At 42.2% G+C, this 22079-nt stretch overlaps 1 protein-coding gene across 1 annotated transcript in view; it reads right to left on the bottom strand.

Moving 5' to 3' along the window:
* The window catches only part of slc2a9l2 (solute carrier family 2 member 9, like 2), a 265970-nt gene that overhangs the window by 213954 nt on the left and 29937 nt on the right, over nt 1–22079 (bottom strand). Inside the window, exons 4-5 of the mRNA XM_084173878.1 lie at nt 16074–16234; nt 450–574 (exon numbers count right to left, since the gene is read on the bottom strand). Of these exons, the coding sequence (XP_084030004.1) occupies nt 450–574; nt 16074–16234 (286 nt within the window). The remainder of the gene's footprint in view (nt 1–449; nt 575–16073; nt 16235–22079) is intronic.

The following is a 22079-nucleotide window of genomic DNA, read 5'->3' as shown; positions in this document are numbered from 1 at the left end:
TTGAATCGCCACATACCAGGAGATGGATCTCACTGACGGTAACATCTATTATAAAATAACAGATTCCAGGATAAACTGTGTGTGTTATTGATCCTGTATCGTCTTTACATTTTCACCTTTACGTCTTCATCAGCAGCTATATTGTGCTTACATATTGTAACCACATGGTGCGTTTACGATTAGCTCTAGTTCTTTTAGATCTTGGTACTATAATCAACAGGTTCATTTTCTCAAAATCACCCATATGAACACACCCTAATGAAACAATTGTATTGGGTTATAGGCACTGATTTAATCTCTTGGCTTGTTCTATATACTTACTATAATTGTATAATAGTATGTCGTTGGTGAGTCATCTACGAGTCTTGAGAATCTCCTGGTTGAGACTATTTTTAGATAGTTGGGGGATAATGGTCAGATTTCTCCAGCCTAGCAGAAAGAGCACTCACCAGAGTCCACCCCCATGACGAAACGACCGATGATGAGCATCTCGAAAGATCTAGCCTTCTCTCCCAGGGCTAACAAAAGAGCAGCTATCACTGCAAAGCCGTTATTCAAGAGCAAGGTGCCCTTCCTACACAGAGAGAGAGACAGAGGGGGAAAGAGAGAGATAGGGAAGAAGGGAGGAGTTCAGAATAGGTTGAATTTTCCACGGAGCAATATTGAAACAGTACTTCTTATGATTGAGGAAAAAAGGATTGGGTGAACTAATGAATACATCTTCTTTCCTTCAGTCAATTAGTGAGACAGCCTGTACCCCAGCTTCAAACCTTACAGCTCACTGAGCTTGATGTCCTTGGATATTGATTGAAAACTGCTTAAAAACTAATCCAGATTGTAGCTTTAATGAATTAACTACTTTATCATCATAACAGGCTGATGTAGGCAGTTGGTAGAGCATGGCGCTTGCAACGCCAGGGTTGTGGGTTCGTTTCCCACGGGGGGCCAGTATGAAAATGTATGCACTCACTAACTGTATGTAGCTCTGGATAAGAGCGTCTGCTAAATGACTAAAATGTCAAATGTAACTTGGGGGGGGGGGGTTGCACCCCCCCTTTTTGCCCTCAGAACAGACTCAATTCATCGGGGCATGGACTCTACAGTCGTGGTCAAAAGTTTTGAGAATTACACAAATACTAATTTTCACAAAGTCTGCTGCCTCTTGATAATGGCAATTTGCATATACTCCAGAATGTCATGAAGAGTGATCAGATGAATTGCAATGAATTGCAAAGTCCCTCTTTGCCATGAAAATTAACTTAATCCCCAAAAAACATTTCCACTGCATTTCAGCCCTGCCACAAAAGGACCAGCTGACATCATGTCAGTGATTCTCTCGTTAACACAGGTGAGAGTGTTGACGAGGACAAGGCTGGAGATCACTCTGTCATGCTGATTGAGTTAGAATAACAGACTGGAAGCTTTAAAAAGGAGGGTGGTGCTTGAAATCATTGTTCTTCCTCTGTTAACCACGGTTACCTGCAAGGAAACACGTGCAGTCATCATTGCTTTGCACAAAAAGGGCTTCACAGGCAAGGATATTGCTGCTAGTAAGATTGCACCTAAATCAACCATTTATCGGATCATCAACAACTTCAAGGAGAGAGTTTCAATTGTTGTGAAGAAGGCGTCAGGGCACCCAAGAAAGTCCAGCAAGCACCAGGACCGTCTCCTAAAGTTGCTCAAAGGGATATTCAATGTCTTCTTTTTACCCATCTACCAATAGGTGCCCTTCTTTGCGAGGCATTGGAAAACCTCTCTGGTCTTTGTGGTTGAATCTGTGTTTGAAATTCACTGCTCGACTGAGGGACCTTACAGATAATTGTATGTGTGGGGTACAGAGATAAGGTAATCATTAAAAAATCATGTTAAACACTATTATTGCACACAGAGTGAGTCCATGCAACTTATTATGTTACTCGTTATTCAGGCTGCTATAGACATCAAGACATTTCAGCTTTATATTTTTTATTAATTTGCAAACATTTGAAAAAACATAATTCCACTTTAACATTATGGGGCATTGTCTGTAGGCCAGTGACAAAACAAATCTCAATTTAATTCATTTTTTAATTCAGGCTGTAAATCAACAACATTTGGAAAATGTCAAGGAGTGTGAATACTTTCTCAAGACACTGTATTGCCAGCCAGTAAATAAATAATTTAGCTAATAAAAGCAGAATAAAATTAATGTTAATAAGCTAACCCCATCATTGTTAAGGCCAGCCATTTTTGTCATATGATAATGGTATTTGGTCAAATGATTATGGCAGGGGTCAAAGACAGTCAGTGGAGAGAGCAAGAAAGAGAGAGAGCACCGCCCATGTTGAGGCAGGGAGAGGAAAAATAGATCCTCAGGTGAGAGTATGAGTTAAAAGGCACCATCAGTTCAACTCCTCATCTTTGCTGAAAACAGTTGTTGCCTACATTCTGATTTCATTTGGTTGTCATGGCAGGGGTCAGGGACACAGTAGAGAGAGAGAGGGAGCACCGCCCATGTTGAGGCAGGGAGAGGACGAACAGGTCATCCAGTTTGGAATTTGAGTTATAAGGCAGTCTGGTAAAGCACTTTGCACAGCAATTTACATTGCGCACAGAGAGTTCAAATCATCATCTTTGCAGACTGTAGTCAGTGGAGAGAGAGAGATAGAGCATGGCCCATGTTGAGGCAGGGAGAAGACGAATTGGTCATCAGGTGAGAATATGTAATGTAACAATGGTGAACACACAAATTGGAGTATTTAAGTGTAGTCCTAAGACATGTCTTGTAGCTGTACTATTGTTTAAGTTTCATCATATTTTGGCAAAAGAAAGGCCTTTCTATTTTGGCAATAGAAATGAAGACAATGTTTGTAGGGGACTGAGCCACAAGTCAGCGGCCAGTTGAGCACAGATGACAGGGACAGAGCCAGAGGACAAATAGAAGAAATCAACATCAGCACCAGCACAAAGCCAAATCAACCACATCCCATGTTTATTGTTATCCAGAAGCGAGCTGACAGAGTTTTTCCATTTCAAGATTTTCCCTGGCTGTATTACAGTGCCTCTTTGAAGTGGGTTTTATGCTTCCATTGCACCAACTTTTTTCTTAATAAGAGGTCACCCTTTGGCACAAAATCAGACCCTACATTTGTCACCACAGGCTTTAGAAATGGGAAGAAGTCTTTTGAAAAGTTTTCAGCTCATGCTAAAAGTCACTCCTATTGCCACTCAGTTACAGTGAGTGCACAATAATCAAACCCTGTGGACTCAGTTATCTACTTCTTTAGCCAGACAACAAGAGGAAGCAAGACAATGTCTACTGTAGATTGTAGGTTCAGTGAAGTACTTAGTAAGACAGGGTAAGGCCTTAAGAGGTCATGTGGAAGAAACAGAAATCTGTACAAACTTTTAAAAGGCAGAAGATGACACAGTCCTTCACAGCTGCTTAAGAACATGCAACCATGATTACACTAGCCCTAAGATACAGAATGAAATGCTTAACTTAATGAGCAATGACATCATTTGAATAATAGGCAATACCTTCCGATCTCTTCCGATTACTCCGTTTTCCTTAGTAATTGAAGGAACGCAAGATGTCTCAGGGAAAGAGCAAGAGTCTATATGCCTGAGATGTCGACCATGACTTGCTGCCACATGAGAAATGCATAGGTCTGCAGTGCTTGAAGCGACAGGACAGAGCCTCACCAAGATGGCAATGGATGTTATAATAAGATTAAATCTAGCCCTGTCAGAATTGCATGGCTAGACATACTGTATGCCGGAGCAGCCAACATGTCGGGTAAGCACTCTGGTGCACAGGTACTGATATCAAAAAATGGTGTATGTGCACTGCGGAGCACATTGTGTGAACCTGATCACGCAGAAAGCCTGCTCAGCTTCCGTCCTAATCCAAGATTCCCTTGATTGGGTCCATCAATTGGGCATCTTGTGTGGACTGTCCAGTAAATTCAAAGTAATGTTAAATCGGATTGCAACATCAGATCATGTCACTCCTACTGCCCTCAAACCTCTCTGCCAGACCAAATGGACTGTCAGACATAAACCCATCAAAGCAGTCCTACTTCAGTATGACTCTGTCCTCTCTAGTTTAGAGAAGATGGCGGAAGGTAACTATCCTACAGCAACCACTGCTAATGGCCTGCAGCAACAATTCAAGGAAGGCAAAACTGTACTGGGTCTTGTGCTGGCATAAGCTGTTATTGGAGAGCTGGAGTGCCTAGTAAATACTACAATATTATCCACACAAAAAAACACTGCAGTAATGTCCGCAAAAACACTACAATAGTAAACACTACAGTATCTTATTTGCATATACCCTGCCCATTCAACTCCCCCATATCACAATGTGTGCCACCCATAATTGAGAAACCTACATGCCAAGTATAGACCATATATTATGTTCCCTACAGGTTATAGAAAAGAGCAGAAGCTTTGAACTGTCCGTTCAGACCCAGTCCTACCTACCTACAGGTTATGGAAAACGTTCTCTTTTAGTATTTCACCAGTAGGTTTCCTGAAGAAGAAAGCCTCCTCTTCCATGTCAAATATAATAAAACAAAAACCCTATAGTAAATACTACAGTAATGCCCGCAAAAACACTACAGAATACTACAGTCCGCAAAAACACTACAGTAAATACAATCAGCAAAAATACTACATTAAATAATATAGTATATACTACTTTTCTTTCACTACAGTATTTATACTACAGTTAACTGTAAATACTACACTATAATACAGTATACTACAGTAAATACTACAGTATTGACTGTAGTGGTTTTGCAGACTTTAGTCAGCAAAAACACTACAGTGAATACTACAGTATTTTTTAATGTGGGACACTCCGCTCACTGAACAGATTGACTCTATTGTAGATTTACATCCAGAGATTACTGCAGTGCAACTGCCCATGTTTTTACTCAACTGCTCATTCAGTTCTAGTGCAAAGGCTGCAGAAATTCTAAGAGGACTGCCAGTAGAAGTTTGTGGCTAACTTACAGATATTGAAGCACTGGTAAGGTTGCTCCTTATCATTCCTGTCCTCTGAAGCAGAAAGGAGCTTTAGTGCCCTCAGGAGGTTGAAGACGTGGCTGCACTCAACAATGACACAAAACAGATTAAACCATGTTGCTGCCTGTCTGAAATTATCTACCAGGAGAAGCTGGATACCATAGATAGGAAAACAATATGCGAAAATGTTATTGCTGGCAGTGACAAGTGTAAACAGGTACACTATATATACAAACGTATGTGGACACCCCTTCAAATTAGTGGATTCGGCTATTTCAGCCACACCCTGCTGACAGGTGTATACAATTGAGCACACCGCCATGCAATCTCCATAGACAAACATTGGCAGTAGAATGTCCTTACTGAAGAGTGCAGTGACTTTCAGTGTGGCACCACCTTTCCAACAAGTCAGTTCGTCAAATTTCTGCCCTGCTAGAGCTGCTCCGGTCAACTGTAAGTGCTGTTATTGTGAAGTGGAAACGTCTAGGAGCAACAACGGCTCAGCCTCGAAGTGTTAGGCCACACAAGCTCACAGAATGGGACCGCCGAGTGCTGAAGCGCGTAGCCCATAAAAATCGTCTGTCCTTGGTTGCAACACTCACTACCGAGTTCCAAACTGCCTCTGGAAGCAACGTCAGCACAATAACTGTTCGTCGGGAGCTTCATGAAATGGGTTTCCATGGCCAAGCAGCCACACACAATCCTAAGATCCCCATGCGCAATGCCAAGCGTTGGTTGGAGTGGTGTAAAGCTCGCCGCCATTGGACTCTGGAGCAGTGGAAACACGTTCTCTGGAGTGATGAATCACGCTTCACCATCTGGCAGTCCGACGGACGAATCTGGGTTTGGCGGATGGCAGGAGAACGCTTCCTGCCCGAATGCATACTGCCAACTGTAAAGTTTGGTGGAGGAGGAATAATGGTCTGGGGCTGTTTTTCATGGTTTGGGCTAGGCCCCTTATTTCCAGTGAAGGGAAATCTTAACGCTACAGCATACAATGGCATTCTAGACGATTCTGTGCTTCCAACTTTGTGGCAACAGTTTGGGGAACGCCCTTTCCTGTTTCAGCATGACAATGCCCCCATGCACAAAGCAAGGTCCATACAGAAATGGTTTGTCGAGATCGGTGTGGAAGAACATGACTGGCCTGCACAGAGCCCTGACCTCAACCTCATCGACCACCTTTGGGATGAATTGGAACGCCGACTGCGAGCCAGGCCTAATCGCCCAACATCAGTGCCCGACCTCACTAATGCTCTTGTGGTTGAAAGGAAGCAAGTCCCCTCAGCAATGTTCCAAGATCTAGTGGAAAGCCTTCTAAGAAGAGTGGAGGCTGTTATAGCAGCAAAGGGGGGACCAACTCCATATTAATGCCCATGATTTTGGAATGAGATGTACGATGAGCTGGTATCCACATACTTTTGGTCATATAGTGTGTATATATACACAACTGTTCAAAAGTTTGGGGTCACTTAGAAATGTCCTTGTTTTCAAAAGAAAAGCAATTTATTTTGTCCATTAAAATAACATAAAATTGATCAGAAATACAGTGTAGACATTGTTAATGTTGTAAATGGCTATTGTAGCTGGAAACGGCTGATTTTTAATGGAATATCTACATAGGCGTACAGAGGCCCATTATCAGCAACCATCAGTCCTGTGTTCCAATGGCACGTTGTGTTTGCTAATCCAAGTTTATCATTTTAAAAGGCTAATTGATCATTAGAAAACCCTTTTGCAATGATGTTAGCACAGCTGAAAACTGTTGTGCTGATTAAAGAAGCATAAAACTGTCCTTCTTGAGACTAGTTAAGTATCTAGAGCATCAGCAATTGTGGGTTAGATTACAGGCTCAAAATGGCCAGAAACAAAGAACTTTCTTCTGAAACTCGTCAGTCTATTCTTGTTCTGAGAAATGAAGGCTATTCCATGCAAGAAATTGCCAAGAAACTGGAGATCTCGTACAACGCTGTGTATTACTCCCTTCACAGAACAGCGCAAACTGTCTCTAACCAGAATAGAAAGAGGAGCGGGAGGCCCCGGCGCCTCACAGTTCCTCAACTGGCAGCTTCATTAAATAGTACCCGCAAAACACCAGTCTCAACGTCAACAGTGAAGAGGCGACTCCGGGATGCTGACCTTCTAGGCAGAGTTGCAAAGAAAAAGCCATATCTCAGACTGGCCAATAAAAAGAAAAGATTAAGATGGGCAGTCTGAGATATGGCTTTTTCTTTGCAACACATCTGCTGGTCTGCTGGTCTGTAGAGTTTCAACCATTTTAAGCCGTGGGGCTTGCTGGTCTGGGTAGAAATTCAACCATTTGCAATGTTTAGCTCACGCTTCACATCTGCTGGTCTAAAGATTGATTTGTTTTTCAAGGCTTTTTATGCACTCGGGGTAAAAGGGGCGTTCCATCATGTTTACACGATCTCTGATGTCACTCGGGGCGTGGCTAGTCACTGTGCATAGTTTATATGAAAAACTATTATCTCCTTAGAAGACTAAAATCACATTCCTATCTTCACCAAAATACTCTCATACTATGAACACTGATTACATTGAGGGAGGGAGGGAAGGAAGAAATCAGAGCAAGGAGCCCTTTAGATGTAAACTTGATAGATTATGTACACTTTCCGAGTTACAGTTATTACTTGATACCATCCTTAATGACACAAAATAATAAACAATATGACATGATTATTCTTTAGATCCCCACTGACCATTTCCCACATTCTTTTAAGTAGGAATATTGTTTCATTATCCACTTTTGGATGTTGGAGTCTTGGCGGGAAAACTTCCTTTGTCTCACAGGGAAATTCTTTCTTCCCATACTAGAGACCAAAAGGAGTACTTTTCTGCAAACTATTTATGACCGGCTGTTAAGTCATAAAACTGGCCCCCAGGAAAGGGGGTGTTCAAACCTTTGCCTAGCAGGAATGTTTGATCCTCAACCAATGAGGGCAAGTCATGACATATGTGTATATATATAAATCTCATCTGGATAGGTTTCCCAATCTCAACCTTTCTTTATTTTCCTCTCAAAAGGATGTAATTACAGTTGGACATTCTCACAAAAGTGTAATCTCACTGGTTTATCTAATAAGAATCTCAGTCTCTCTGGCCAAACAGTTCTTTAAACACAAATGCTTCGTCCAAAATGGTTTGCTTTGCTGCATGCAATTCAACATCTATGAACCTCAAGTCAAGGACAGTTAAGTAAATGGATTCTTTGAAATGTACATTTGTTGGAGAGAATTGAGGTAAAAGAGGGTAGCAGGGGCATTGACACTGCAGTCGAGGCACTGACTAAATTACACTGAGCACAACAATCCCCAACCTTGCGAACTCATCATCCCTTCACAAAATTAGATCGAGGAGTGGAATTGGTCCACAGACCTCTGAGAAAGAAAATTACTTTTCAGACCAAAAAACATTATGTTCCAATCTGCCCTTGAGTAAGAGAGCTTGTGTAGATTAATCTTCGTTTTACATAATAGAATAACTACAAATCCTGGTACAGTATGTTTGGGTCAATTGAAAGGATTTTTGGGGGGTAGATGATGCCCTACTTATTTTCTAACTTCAACTCATATCTTACTGGTATACTTAGTTAGCTAACGTATTGATCCTACTTCCTGTCATACCCTCCAGGTGATAATATTTTCAGTAACATGTAAGATAGCAGACCTCTCTGCCTCCTTTACCCACATTACTTTCCTTAGCAGGAAAGACTGGTTGGGTTGTATACTGCTTGTATAAGGTTTTTATTAACATTATTTTAGCAACCAGAAAAACACATCTTTATGTGGTTGTATTCTGGTTATAAAATGTCTTCTCAAATCAAATGTTATTTGTCACATGCTTCGTAGACAGCAGGTGTAGACTAAAAGTGAAATGCTTACTCACAGGTCCATTTCCAACAATGCAGAGTTAAAGATAAGATAAAAAAATAAGATAAAAATAGAATATTTAATAAAAATAAAGAGTAGAAATAACATGGCAATATACAGGGAGTACCAGTACCGAGTCGATGTGCAGGGGTACGAGGTAATTGAGGTATCTACAGTATGCACTGTACATAAAGGTAGGGGTAAAGTGACTAGGCAACAGGATTAATAGTGTGTGTGTGTGTGTGTGTGTGTGTGTGTGTGTGTGTGTGTGTGTGTGTGTGTGTGTGTGTGTGTGTGTGTGTGTGTGTGTGTGTGTGTGTGTGTGTTGGGGTGTCAGTGTCAGTGTGTGGATAGAGTCCAGTGTGTGTGTGCATAGAGTCAGTACAAGAGAGTTAGTGCAAAAAGGGTCAATGCAGGTAGTCCGGGTAGCCATTTGATTAGCTATTTAGCACTCTTGTTTAGAAGTCTTATGGCTTGGTGGTAGAAGCTGTTCAGGGTCCTGTTGGTTCCACACTTGGTGCATTAGTACCGCTTGCCGTGCGGTAGCAGAGAGAACAGTCTGTGGCTTGGGTTGCTGGAGTCTGACAATTATTTGGACCTTCCTCTGACACCGCCTGGTATAGAGGTCCTGGATGGCAGGGAGCTCGGACCCAGTGATGTACTGGGCCGTACTCACCACCCTCTGTAGCGCCTTGTGGTCGGGTACCTCGCAGTTGCCGTACCGAGCGGTGATGCAGCCAGTCAAGATGCTCTCAATGGTGCCGCTATATAACTTTTTGAGGATCTGAGGGCCCATGCCAAATCTTTTCAGCCTCATGAGGGGGAAGAGGCGTTGTTATGCCATCTTAACAACAGTGTTGGTGTGTTTGGACCATGATAGCTCCTTAGTGATGTGGACTGAGGAACTTCAAGCTCTCGACCTGCTCCACTACAGCCCTATCTCTGACCTCCTCGCTATAGGCTGTCTCATCATCATCGGTGATCAGCCTCCCACCATTGTGTCGTCGACAAACTTCATGATTGTGTTGGAGTCGTGCGCGGTCACGCAGTTGTGGGTGAACAGGGAGTACAGGAGGGGACTAAGCATGTACCCCTGAGGGGCCCCCGTGTTGAGGGTCAGCGTGGCGGATGTGTTGTTGCCTACCCTTACCACCTAGTGGAGGCCCATCAGCTTAGTGATGAGCTTCGAGGGCACTATGGTGTTGAATGCTGAGCTGTAGTCAATGAACACCATTCTCACGTAGGTGTTCCTTTTGTCCAAATGGGAAAGGGCAGTGTGGTTATCTGTGGATGTGTTGGGGCGGTATGTGAATTAGAGTGGGTCCAGGGTGCCTGGGGTGATGGTGTTGTTGTGAGCCATGACCAGCCTTTCAAAACAGTTAATGGATACATATGTGAGGGCTGGGGGTGATAGTATTTGGGCACAGGGACAATGGTGGTCTGCTTGAAACATGTAGGTATTACAGACTGGGTCAGGGAGAGGTTGAAAATGTCAGTGAAGACACTAGCCAGCTGGTCAGTGCATGCTCTGAGTACGTGTCCTGGTAATCCGGCCTTGTGAATGTTAACCTGTTTAAAGGTCTAACTCACATCAGCAATGGAGAGCGTGATCACACAGTCATCAGGAACAGCTGGTGCTCTCACGCATGGTTCAGTCTTTCTTGCCTCGAAGTGAGTATAGAAGGCATTTAGCTTGTCTGGTAGGCTTGTGTCACTGGGAAGCTCGTGACTGGGTTTCCGATTGTAATCCACACTGCGGATGTAGTGAAATTATTGTGTTTCTAGCTCCCGAATTAAGAATATATAAATATATGGACAAGCAATGTCAGAGCGGCATAGAATAAGACAGTAGAATAGTATAGAATACAGTATATACAGTGAGGGAAAAAAGTATTTGATCCCCTGCTGATTTGGTATGTTTGCCCACTGACAAAGAAATGATCAGTCTATAATTTTAATGGTAGATTTATTTGAACAGTGAGAGATAAAATAACAACAAAAAAATCCAGAAAATGTTATAAATTTATTTGCATTTTAATGAGGGAAATAAGTATTTGACCCCCTCTCAATCAGAAAGATTTCTGGCTACCAGGTGTCTTTTATACAGGTAACGAGCTGAGATTAGGAGCACACTCTTAAAGGGAGTGCTCCTAATCTCAGCTTGTTACCTGTATAAAAGACACCTGTCCACAGAAGCAATCAATCAGATTCCAAACTCTCCACCATGGCCAAGACCAAGGAGCTCTCCAAAGATGTCAGGGACAAGATTGTAGACCTACACAAGGCTGGAATGGGCTACAAGACCATCGCCAAGCAGCTTGGTGAGAAGGGTGGAAGAAACACAAAAAGGATGGAAGAAACACAAAATAACTGTCAATCTCCCTCGGCCTGGGGCTCCATGCAAGATCTCACCTCGTGGAGTTGCAATGATCATGAGAACGGTGAGGAATCAGCCCAGAACTACACGGGAGTATCTTGTCAATGATCTCAAAGCAGCTGGGACCATAGTCACCAAGAAAACAATTGGTAACACACTACGCCGTAAAGGACTGAAATCCTGCAGCGCCTGCAAGATCCCCCTGCTCAAGAAAGCACATATACAGGCCCGTCTGAAGTTTGCCAATGAACATCTGAATGATTCAGAGGAGAACTGGGTGAAAGTGTTGTGGTCAGATGAGACCATAATCGAGCTCTTTGGCATCAACTCAACTTGCCATGTTTGGAGGAGGAGGAATGATGCCTATGACCCCAAGAACACCATCCCCACCGTCAAACATGGAGGTGGAAACATTATGCTTTGGGGGTGTTTTTCTGCTAAGGGGACAGGACAACTTCACCGCATCAAAGGGACGATGGACGGGGCCATGTACCATCAAATCTTGGGTGAGAACCTCCTTCCCTCAGCCAGGGCATTGAAAATGGGTTGGGGATGGGTATTCCAGCATGACAATGACCCAAAACACACGGCCAAGGCAACAAAGGAGTGGCTCAAGAAGAAGCACATTAAGGTCCTGGACAAAAGATAAATTATTTTATATGTGTTTTTCTTTGTAGATTTTTTGGGAAAGCCTGGCTTCCCTTGGCATCCATGAATACACGTCACTGATCGCAGGTAAAGTTAGAGAGGAGAGGTATGTAGCCTAGCCTGATTCTTGACGTTCAATGTGTTTTTATTGTGTTGTTACCATGGCACCATATCATGTAGACATGAAAGTGCTCTACAGGTTAGCATATGTGCTCCATGTATTTATGACAGTTGAGAGACAATAGACATTGTGTCACTTTACATTGCAGAATAGAGTATCCCCAAACTGTCATAAATAAACATACTGTAGGCTATATAGTGTTTTGGGCGAAAACATAAACTCACTAATGGTCCCGCTCATAGAGGTTTATGTAAAGTAGCTACTTACTCGTTAGATAACTGTCCATTTGGCCCAGCTGGAACAGCGGTGCGTCTCCAATTTGTTTTTGGAATACGGAAAAAAATTCTAGAATTTATGTGGTCAGCAAAATCCCATTTGTTGAAAAAGCAAACTAACTGCTCCTTATCATCATTACGTTCCTCCATTTCTGTAAGAATTGTAGTCACGTATTCAAATTCTCTGCAGCACAAACATTCCTCATTCGCGGCATTGGAGTGCAATTGCCACAACTGCACCACCAGTCTGTGTTGATCGGAAGGATGGGTTGGGGCTGTGGTCCAGCTACTGGTGGCTAGAGGTCAGCGGCCATCTGAAAGCTCAATTTGCCTCAATTCTTCGTCCGAATACTCAGGCTTAAGTCAATTAATAAGGGCATAACGTGCAGTTTCTAAGTAGCAGGGATTCCCTGAGCGCGCACATGCACCAGTTGTTACCCATCTCCACTGCTGTGGCAGTTGGCTACATAAAATAATGATACAAAATAATCGCAAATGTTTTAGGTCGAAAGGTACACATTTCTTGACTAAAAACCGATAGTACTTTTGACAGAAATAGCTAATTTGGCCGTACGCTTTCAATAAAACAACGAATTTGTCCACACTTCGCAGATTTCTAAATCATGAATTCACTGGCAACGGAGCAGAGAGAGGCCTGCATCCAGCAAAGGTCATGAGTCATGTGACCCATTTTTGCAGCTGTTTCAGTACAGCACTACAGGGAGAGAGAGGGGGAGAGGGCAAACTCCACTGAACTAATTTCAATGTATGGAATCACGTGGGAGTTTCCGGATTTTGGGTAAACTTCTCCTTTAATAATATAGATTGTGCACCAGTTGTTGTTAACAAAGAGACACACACCCCTGCCCTTGAGTTTACGAGACGCTGCCGTTCTGTCCTTCCGATGCATAGAAAAAACTGCTAGATTCATATTAACCATGTCCTCATTCAGCCAAGATTCTGTGAAGCATAGGATATTACAGTTCTTCAGGTGAGGTGCCATTGATAGGATAGTCTCGAAAGGAGCTCATCTAGTTTGTTCTCCAGTGATTCACCAATAGAACAGAGGGTAGTGGCGGTTTATTCACTCGCCGCCGTAGTTTCATTAAGGTGCCCCCACGTCGGCCTCTATATCGCCGTCTTTACCTCTTCCGAGAGTCGGGGATTAGAGCCTGGTCCCCGGTGAGCAGTATGTCCTGCGTGGCCAAGTCATTGAAGTAGAATTCTTCATCCAAATCGAGGTTAGTGATCATTGTTCTGATGTCCAGAAGCTATTTTCGGTCATAGGAAACGATGGAGGAATGGAGGAATCATTATGTACAAAACAAGTTAAGATCAGCGCAAAAAAACTAAAACGCTAATTGGTCAGAAAACCAGTGTACAACCAGAAAATAACGTAAGATGTTGTGCCAAATTTTGCCGCTGGGTCGTTTCACAATGGTCATCACACTTGATTTCCTCCTTTACAATTCTATCTAAAAGCAACCATTTTGTATTCCTGATCATATATTATGTCACTGTCTCATTCATCGACTCATTTTAGGCCATGCAGAAAGTAATCAACCCAGGTTGTATTAGTCATATGATAAATATTTATGAATCTCATTCTAAGGCTATTAAGGATGATGTATGGTGAGGTTAAGACTATTGCTTACATCATAAACTGTCACATCATATTTTACTGTCATCCCCTAATGGTCTCTAAGTCTGAGCATGTACAGGTTGTCCCTTTTTAGATAGTCTACCTAACGTTTCAGTGATGAGTAGGAGGTATAAAGAAGACACAAAGGGACTAGAACACTTCAGCTTCTATTATCTATAGCTTCTATTACCACATGCATGTAGTCTTAACCGCTCAATCACTCGGGCCACAAATCAGGGAGGGCAAAAAAGGAATGATATCTTGGCGATGTCAACACACCTCTAGAGTCTATGTTATCGCTCTCCACCAATGTCAAGAGCTGCAACAGGGGGCATCAAACTCTCAGAATCATTATGGGCCGCAGTGTGCTAATATGTCTGCACCGGGAACAGTAGTTGTAATTAAGCAGCTGCATTGCTACAATGGGAGTGAGCCGCATGGACCAAGTTGATCAAGTTCAGTGAAAACTTTTGTCTGTGAACAAGAGGGGTTGAAACCTTTAGTATTCTATGTAGGTCCATTATGTCATTTGGAGTAGGCTATAGGTAATGGACTGACACAAATACTGTTTCTGTTATTGACTTGGAGTATTATTGACTGGAGCACAGAAACAAATACGCTACAGGTCATTCAAATTCAGAAACCCTGATTCACTCTGGTAAAATTAAGCATTTCTGAAATGTTTCACCTCAGAAAATGCTATACTATTTCCACAAATTGAGAAGGAAATAATGGAGTCAAGTGAAAGGAATGAGACATCAGATGATACATGTCTCCTCCCACAGTTTCTATGGTGTCAAAACAAAATTATGTGACAAATTCCCTAACCCAGGGTATTGCAACAATAAATATCTCTATAATTCCCCACAATTATTTTGTATAGATGTATGCACTAAACAGTACTTGAATACAGTTCTGCTGAATAATTCCAAGGAGTTTTAAGTGCTGCAGCTGAAAGGTGGCTCACACATTTGCCCCTGCGTCATGTACTATTTGTGTCTGCAGGACTTTAAGTCATCTTTAGCCTCACACCCACCAGTTTCTCAGATGAGAAGAGAGAGGGAATGGGGAACTGAGGCATGAAGCTGTACTCAGTTAATGGAGGCTTCATGTTAAATTCACTTTACACGTTTCTCTCCCCGGGGGAGGGAATATGGACTCAAATTGTGTTTATTTTTCTGTGGCTTCTCCAGGTCTGAAATCGACATTTAATTCCGTTGATATGTTTCAAAATCGGAACACTATATAGTACCCATAAAGCGCTGATTTGGGACGCTAATTGGGAAATTATACCAACTCAAGGATCCCTGGTGACATCAAAGGCCAGAAACGTCTATTGGAATCCGCTTGGCTGGCAAGTGTCCTTGTGATGGATGGAGATGTGCCTGGAGCGGATGTAGTGGTGCCTGGCTCCATGGGGGGCCTGTGGAGCATCCATTAGAGGGAATCACCCACGCCCAGGCCTGCTGGAATCCTTAGGATGTCAGCACTCAGCTCTTCCTGCCATGTTCCATCTACCGTGTCCTGTCTATCTGTCTACGTGCGTCCTGACCACTAAAGGTTCGCTCACTGAAATGCTAAGAGAGAAAGACGATAGGGAGGGAGGGAAGAAGACTGAAGAACAGATGGGGGAAGGGTTTATCTAGGTAGCCGCTTTCAAAGGTTGATGAGGAGAAGGAGATGGGGGAAGAATCCCAAAGGAGGGATGGACGGTTTGAACGTATATGCCAACTCCTCTCCTTGCTTCAATAGCTAATAGTGTGGTGAGTGTTGTTGTTGCACAAAAAAAATAAAAGATGAAGATAATAGATAAAGCTATGTTCAGGCCTTTCACTCTAATGGACATTCAGAAGTTCACTTGTCAATATACCGTCATATGCTCCCACCTCAAAGATCACTCAACAGACAATGCCAGAAGCACTTATCATCAAAACTGGACCTAATTAACTGCAAGCCTCTGCGCTACCTTACCAGCGCAATGGTTAATCTTCTTAATAACGGAGCCATGCAGAGAAATATGTAGGCTTAAATGTTCATTTATATGCATTGATATCTATGTCAGCAAGCCTCTTCTTTTAATGCTTATCATAGGTGTGTTCCAACTTACCTTCCAATGAGTTTCGTGAGCAACGTGACGCAGAGCGCTCCAAGCAGGCCCCCAATGGCAAATATGGAGACTGTGACGGACCATAGCATGGTGACCATGTCTGCTCCTATGGGTTCTCCGTAGCGCTCCATCCATGTCTTGTTGTAAAATATCTTTATATACTGTACAGGGAGGATGAGGAAGGAAGTCAGCATCTCAGCAAAAATATTTGTACTCATTATTCACACAAGGTAAATTATTAAAATGCTTTCTTTTCCATCCGATTTCAAAGTAATGTTTGCATAACCTTTTAATAAGGTCCATGCTGTACATTTACAAAAATGTGAACCAGGACACCTAGACAGCAATTATGGGTGAATTCACATATATGTATGTGTACACTCCCCCAATTTAGACTTAAAATTCAAAAAAGCCCTTGCACATCTGAGTTCTCATTGCAGGTGTGTTGAGAATAATGCTATAACTTCAAAGAAAAGAGAAACCCGGTTGTATCACTTATTTGATTAAAGCTTACGTGTCGGCCTCTTGGCCTTCGTCAGAGCAATTTAGACTTGAAAGTCAAAAGCTATTCACCTCTCCTGTCTGTCAGACATTTCACTATTTTCAAAGCTAACCTCCAAGTCTCCAGTCTGTCTCTGGCTCTCTCTCGCTCATTCTTATCCTACAACCTTCCATCCCAAAAGGAAGACTTCCTTGGCCATTGAACCAGATGACCAGCTTGGCTTCTGGAGGACTGCAGCTTCATCATCAGTGGATCCTAACTTCACAAACTCTCACACACAGTCCACACCTGAAGGGACCATGAGAGGGAAACGCATGCAAAGCTGGTCTATGAGGAAGTCTAACCAGCCCAAGTGATTTCTATTGACTGTGTGTGTGCGTGCGCCTGTGTGCGTGCGTGCGTTCGTGAGTGTCTGGACTATAATTAGCTTCAATTCATTGATTTGTGAGTATATCAAAGATGTATGTTAAGAATGTGTTAGAGGGACACAGACGGCTAACTGGATTTAGATACAGGGTGGGAGACTTAGACTGCATGTGTCTAGGGACTATCAGACTACTCAGGATCCAATTAGCCAACTAATTTGTGATGTGGAAGGACAAATGCCATGGCAGTCATTTTGAGCTCAGACTGTGGAGTAATTAACATATATTTGTAATATTGATGTAACAAATGTATAATTTGTACAGTTCTTTATTAAAAATGTAGTTGTGTTACATTTGACTGTGTAAACCCTAGCAGTACTACTTATTTCTCTGAGAGTGAGGCAGATATATCGCATTTTGAAAAGAAAACTTGATTATTTGTCTCTCTGAAATGAAACCATCAAGTGATAGATTTTAAACAAATACATCTCTGTCATTAAACAACCCCATTCCATGATTAGATAGTGAATAAACACAACAATCTCATAATTTCTTTAAACAATAAAAGCTAATTTACCAACATTTCTGAAAATGGATATATAGCATTTTGGAATTAAGCTTTTCACATAAACATAATGTTTATGTTGACTGATCAAGGGGGCGTCATTCTTGGTTGAGAGAGGGCATTTAAAAAGCAACATAACGCTGCCTGAAAAGCATTAAAGGGCAGTGTAGTCAAAAACATGATTATCCTGTTTTTTAAATGATATTTCCACACTATGAGATTGAAATAACACTCGGAAACTGTGAAAAATGATGATAACGTCTTTCTAGTGTACAAGCTTTTTGGAAACAAAACGCCTGAAATTTCAGCCTGTTCAGGTGGGAAGGAGTTTTGGCCCACAGCATGACATCCCAATCTGATCTGATTATTCTGACCAATGACCAGTCATCTTTTATTTGCATATGTATTCTCCTACTTTGAAGGGCTCTATAGTCTACATCATATCCGCCAATCAGACTGAGCATTTCAATGGCAAAAGGAGGCTCAGGGAAATAAATGATACAAAATATATTTGATGGAGTTATTTTCATGAAATAAACACACACATTGATATATTAGACATACAATGATGGCTTTAAACTTAGTCAGGTGACAGAAAAAGTTTAGACATTGTTTCTGTCAATTACTAGTTTTTGGTCTGTGTCATTTACTTACATCTACGATACAAGCCTGTAACCAAGGCTGACACTGACCTTTGGTTTTCTCAGCTTGTCCACAATACAGATGTAGGATCTTAATTTGAGCCTGTTTGCTACAGCAGGAAAATATTCCTGCAACCACAGGAAATGTGAATTATTATGTGGATCATAATTAAATGGACATTTTCGTAAGGGTAGATACATTTTTCGCAAGGGAAATTAAGTCTGGAATTTCAACGTGGAAATTAGAAACTTCAGAAGCCTTTTTAAACCTCAAATACACTACAGGTTTTGCATTGCAGGAAAGTTATCCTGCAACAGGGGGATCAAATTAAGATCCTACATCTGTAGGCCCAATTATCAGAGGAACCCCACTGTTCTGGGATGAATCAGGAGGTGGGTCTTGGGCTTTCATCCATACTACCGTCTAATTTCTCTACGATGTTTCCTGTTATCAAGGAAATCAAACAGCATGTTTGCACCATAGGCCTCACTGTATCTAAATTAGCAGAGGGAAGCTGTTAAAAGTGGTTACACAGCCAAATGCACGAAGGGGCCTTTTCACGTTGTGACGAGTACTGAGGATACGAAGAGGCAGGACGCAGACGCAGGAATCAACAATGTAAAGGTTTACTTAACACTAAGCAAGAGAAGAACAACAAAGAGCGAGTACACGACAAGACACTAACAATCACACACAACACAACACTGAACAGTCCAGGGCTATATAGGGGTGGTGATGAGATGATGAGGTGCAGGTGCGCTGGAGGTGTTTAGCGTGCGTTGGGTTTCCATTCCAGTGTTGCCGAGGTGGTGCGCGCAGACCGGTGGCTCAGTAGACCGGCGAATCAGAGCACCGGAGGGGAGCAACGGGAGGAGACGTGACACACGTATCACAAAATGCTCTCTACAAGTTTCTCTCTATGTTTCGTCACAGACCCTTTATTGTGTAACCGACTTTTTAGTAGTTTGGTTCAATTCAGGAAACAAGGTTAAAAGCTTTCTGGCTCAATCTCTAATAAAACCTTGTACTGACTGGCTTGGGGGGAGGAGTGCTGTTGCAGCACTAGCCTATACCATGGTGATGTAAACAGCAATACACTGTGAGGATAGCTCCAACCCATGGTGGGCAATAGATAGTATGCATCATTGTAATAACTGTTGCTCCATGCCTCAACTTTTTGTTGTTGTATTTTACTTGGAATATCTAGGTACAGTGGGGAAAAAAAGTATTTAGTCAGCCACCAATTGTGCAAGTTCTCCCACTTAAAAAGATGAGAGAGGCCTGTAATTTTCATCATAGGTACACGTCAACTATGACAGACAAAATTAGGGAAAAAATCCAGAAAATCACATTGTAGGATTTTTAATGAATTTATTTGCAAATTATGGTGGAAAATAAACAAAAGTTTAAAAAAAAAAATAACAAAAGTTTCTCAATACTTTGTTATATACCCTTTGTTGGCAATGACACAGGTCAAACGTTTTCTGAAAGTCTTCACAAGGTTTTCACACACTGTTGCTGGTATTTTGGCCCATTCCTCCATGCAGATCTCCTCTAGAGCAGTGATGTTTTGGGGCTGTCGCTGGGCAACACAGACTTTCAACTCCCTCCAAAGATTTTCTATGGGGTTGAGATCTGGAGACTGGCTAGGCCACTCCAGGACTTTGAAATGCTTCTTACGAAGCCACTCCTTCGTTGCCCGGGCGGTGTGTTTGGGATCATTGTCATGCTGAAAGACCCAGCCACGTTTCATCTTCAATGCCCTTGCTGATGGAAGGAGGTTTTCACTCAAAATCTCACGATACATGGCCCCATTCATTCTTTCCTTTACATGGATCAGTCGTCCTGGTCCCTTTGCAGAAAAACAGCCCCAAAGCATGATGTTTCCACCCCCATGCTTCACAGTAGGTATGGTGTTCTTTGGATGCAACTCAGCATTCTTTGTCCTCCAAACAAAACAAGTTGAGTTTTTACCAAAAAGTTATATTTTGGTTTCATCTGACCATATGCCATTCTCCCAATCCTCTTCTGGATCATCCAAATGCACTCTAGCAAACTTCAGACGGGCCTGGACATGTACTGGCTTAAGCAGGGGGACACGTCTGGCACTGCAGGATTTGAGTCCCTGGCGGCGTAGTGTGTTACTGATGGTAGGCTTTGTTACTTTGGTCCCAGCTCTCTGCAGGTAATTCACTAGGTCCCCCCGTGTGGTTCTGGGATTTTTGCTCACCGTTCTTGTGATCATTTTGACCCCACAGGGTGAGATCTTGCGTGGAGCCCCAGATCGAGGGAGATTATCAGTGGTCTTGTATGTCTTCCATTTCCTAATAATTGCTCCCACAGTTGATTTCTTCAAACCAAGCTGCTTACCTGTTGCAGATTCAGTCTTACCAGCCTGGTGCAGGTCTACAATTTTGTTTCTGGTGTCCTTTGACAGCTCTTTGGTCTTGGCCATAGTGGAGTTTGGAGTGCGACTGTTTGAGGTTGTGGACAGGTGTCTTTTATACTGATAACAAGTTCAAACAGGTGCCATTAATACAGGTAACGAGTGGAGAACAGAGGAGCCTCTTAATGAAGAAATTACAGGTCTGTGAGAGCCAGAAATCTTGCTTGTTTGTAGGTGACCAAATACTTATTTTCCACCATAATTTGCAAATAAATTCATAAAAAATCCTACAATGTGATTTTCTGGAGGAAAAAAATCTCAATTTGTCTGTCATAGTTGACATGTACCTATGATGAAAATTACAGGCCTCTCTCATCTTTTTAAGTGGACTTGCACAATTGGTGGCTGACTAAATACTTTTTTTCCCCACTGTATGTCATTTACAACAAAATACTTATCATCAATCATGATCTGTCTCTAAGACACAGGTTGTTATGGAATTGATGCCTGAAACCTCTATGACATCCTCCGGGAAAATACTGACCACTGCAGAGGACGTTCCCCTCATTCTAAAACAAATCAAGTTCCCCATGGGACGCAGAAAAACAAACACAAAGCCAGCACTGAGTGAACATTTTACATTTACATTTTAGTCATTTAGCAGACGCTCTTATTCAGAGCGACTTACAGTTAGTGAGTGCATACATTTTCATACTGGTCCCCCGTTGGAATCGAACCCACAACCCTGGCGTTGCAAGCGCCATGCTCTACCAACTGAGCTACACGGGACTACAATGAACAATGACAAACAAACCAAACAACAAAAGCTGTGTTTCCTTCTGAAAAGGGATGATGGCTCTCGTCTTCTTGAGTGATGTGCTATGACAATTTGAAGGGCTACACACAGTTCACACTTGTTCCCATCAAAGTGGAGAATTACAGTCCCTGAAACTCTGCGCCGTGCCATACAATGATAAATCAAAACTATTTTTCTGCCGGTTGGTATAGCTCCCTTGTGATGTCTTGCTTGTGTGGCAAATAGAAACATTAGAAAGTCCTAAGGCTAGCAGAATGAAATGCTCTAAGACTGAAATACCATTCACCTACAGTACCTAAAAGGAAAAGGTGATGGCATCTCCCGAGAAGACTGAAACAACATACGTTTTTTCGAATGCATAGGTTTTTTTATATTTTATATTAGATGAAGAGCTGGTGCGTTTGGACCTCAATTGGTCTTTGCCAAAGCTTTTTCCACTCACCTCCCTCTGCTAGATTCTAGTCTCTGACTGGACGAATGACCATACATAAGAAAAATTTCTCAAAACCCAAAATGGCTCCAGATGGAGAGGGAGATTATTTTCGGAACTTGCCATCTATAGTTTAGATTTAATTAGAAGAAAGTCAAGATACTTGGAAGAAACTTTCCAGAGGAGAATTTGTGGTCATAGGGTACATTAATAACCTACATGAACATTACGTTCAACATTAAAGTGCAGCACAGGAGGTTGGTGGCACCTTAATTGGGGAGAACAGGCTTGTGGTAATG

This window comes from Coregonus lavaretus (assembly GCF_964263955.1).
Source record: "Coregonus lavaretus genome assembly, chromosome: 12".
Classification (NCBI taxonomy): Eukaryota; Metazoa; Chordata; class Actinopteri; order Salmoniformes; family Salmonidae; genus Coregonus; species Coregonus lavaretus.
The sequence above is the reverse complement of the archived record's forward strand: the minus strand, read 5'-3'. Positions and strand labels throughout refer to the sequence as shown.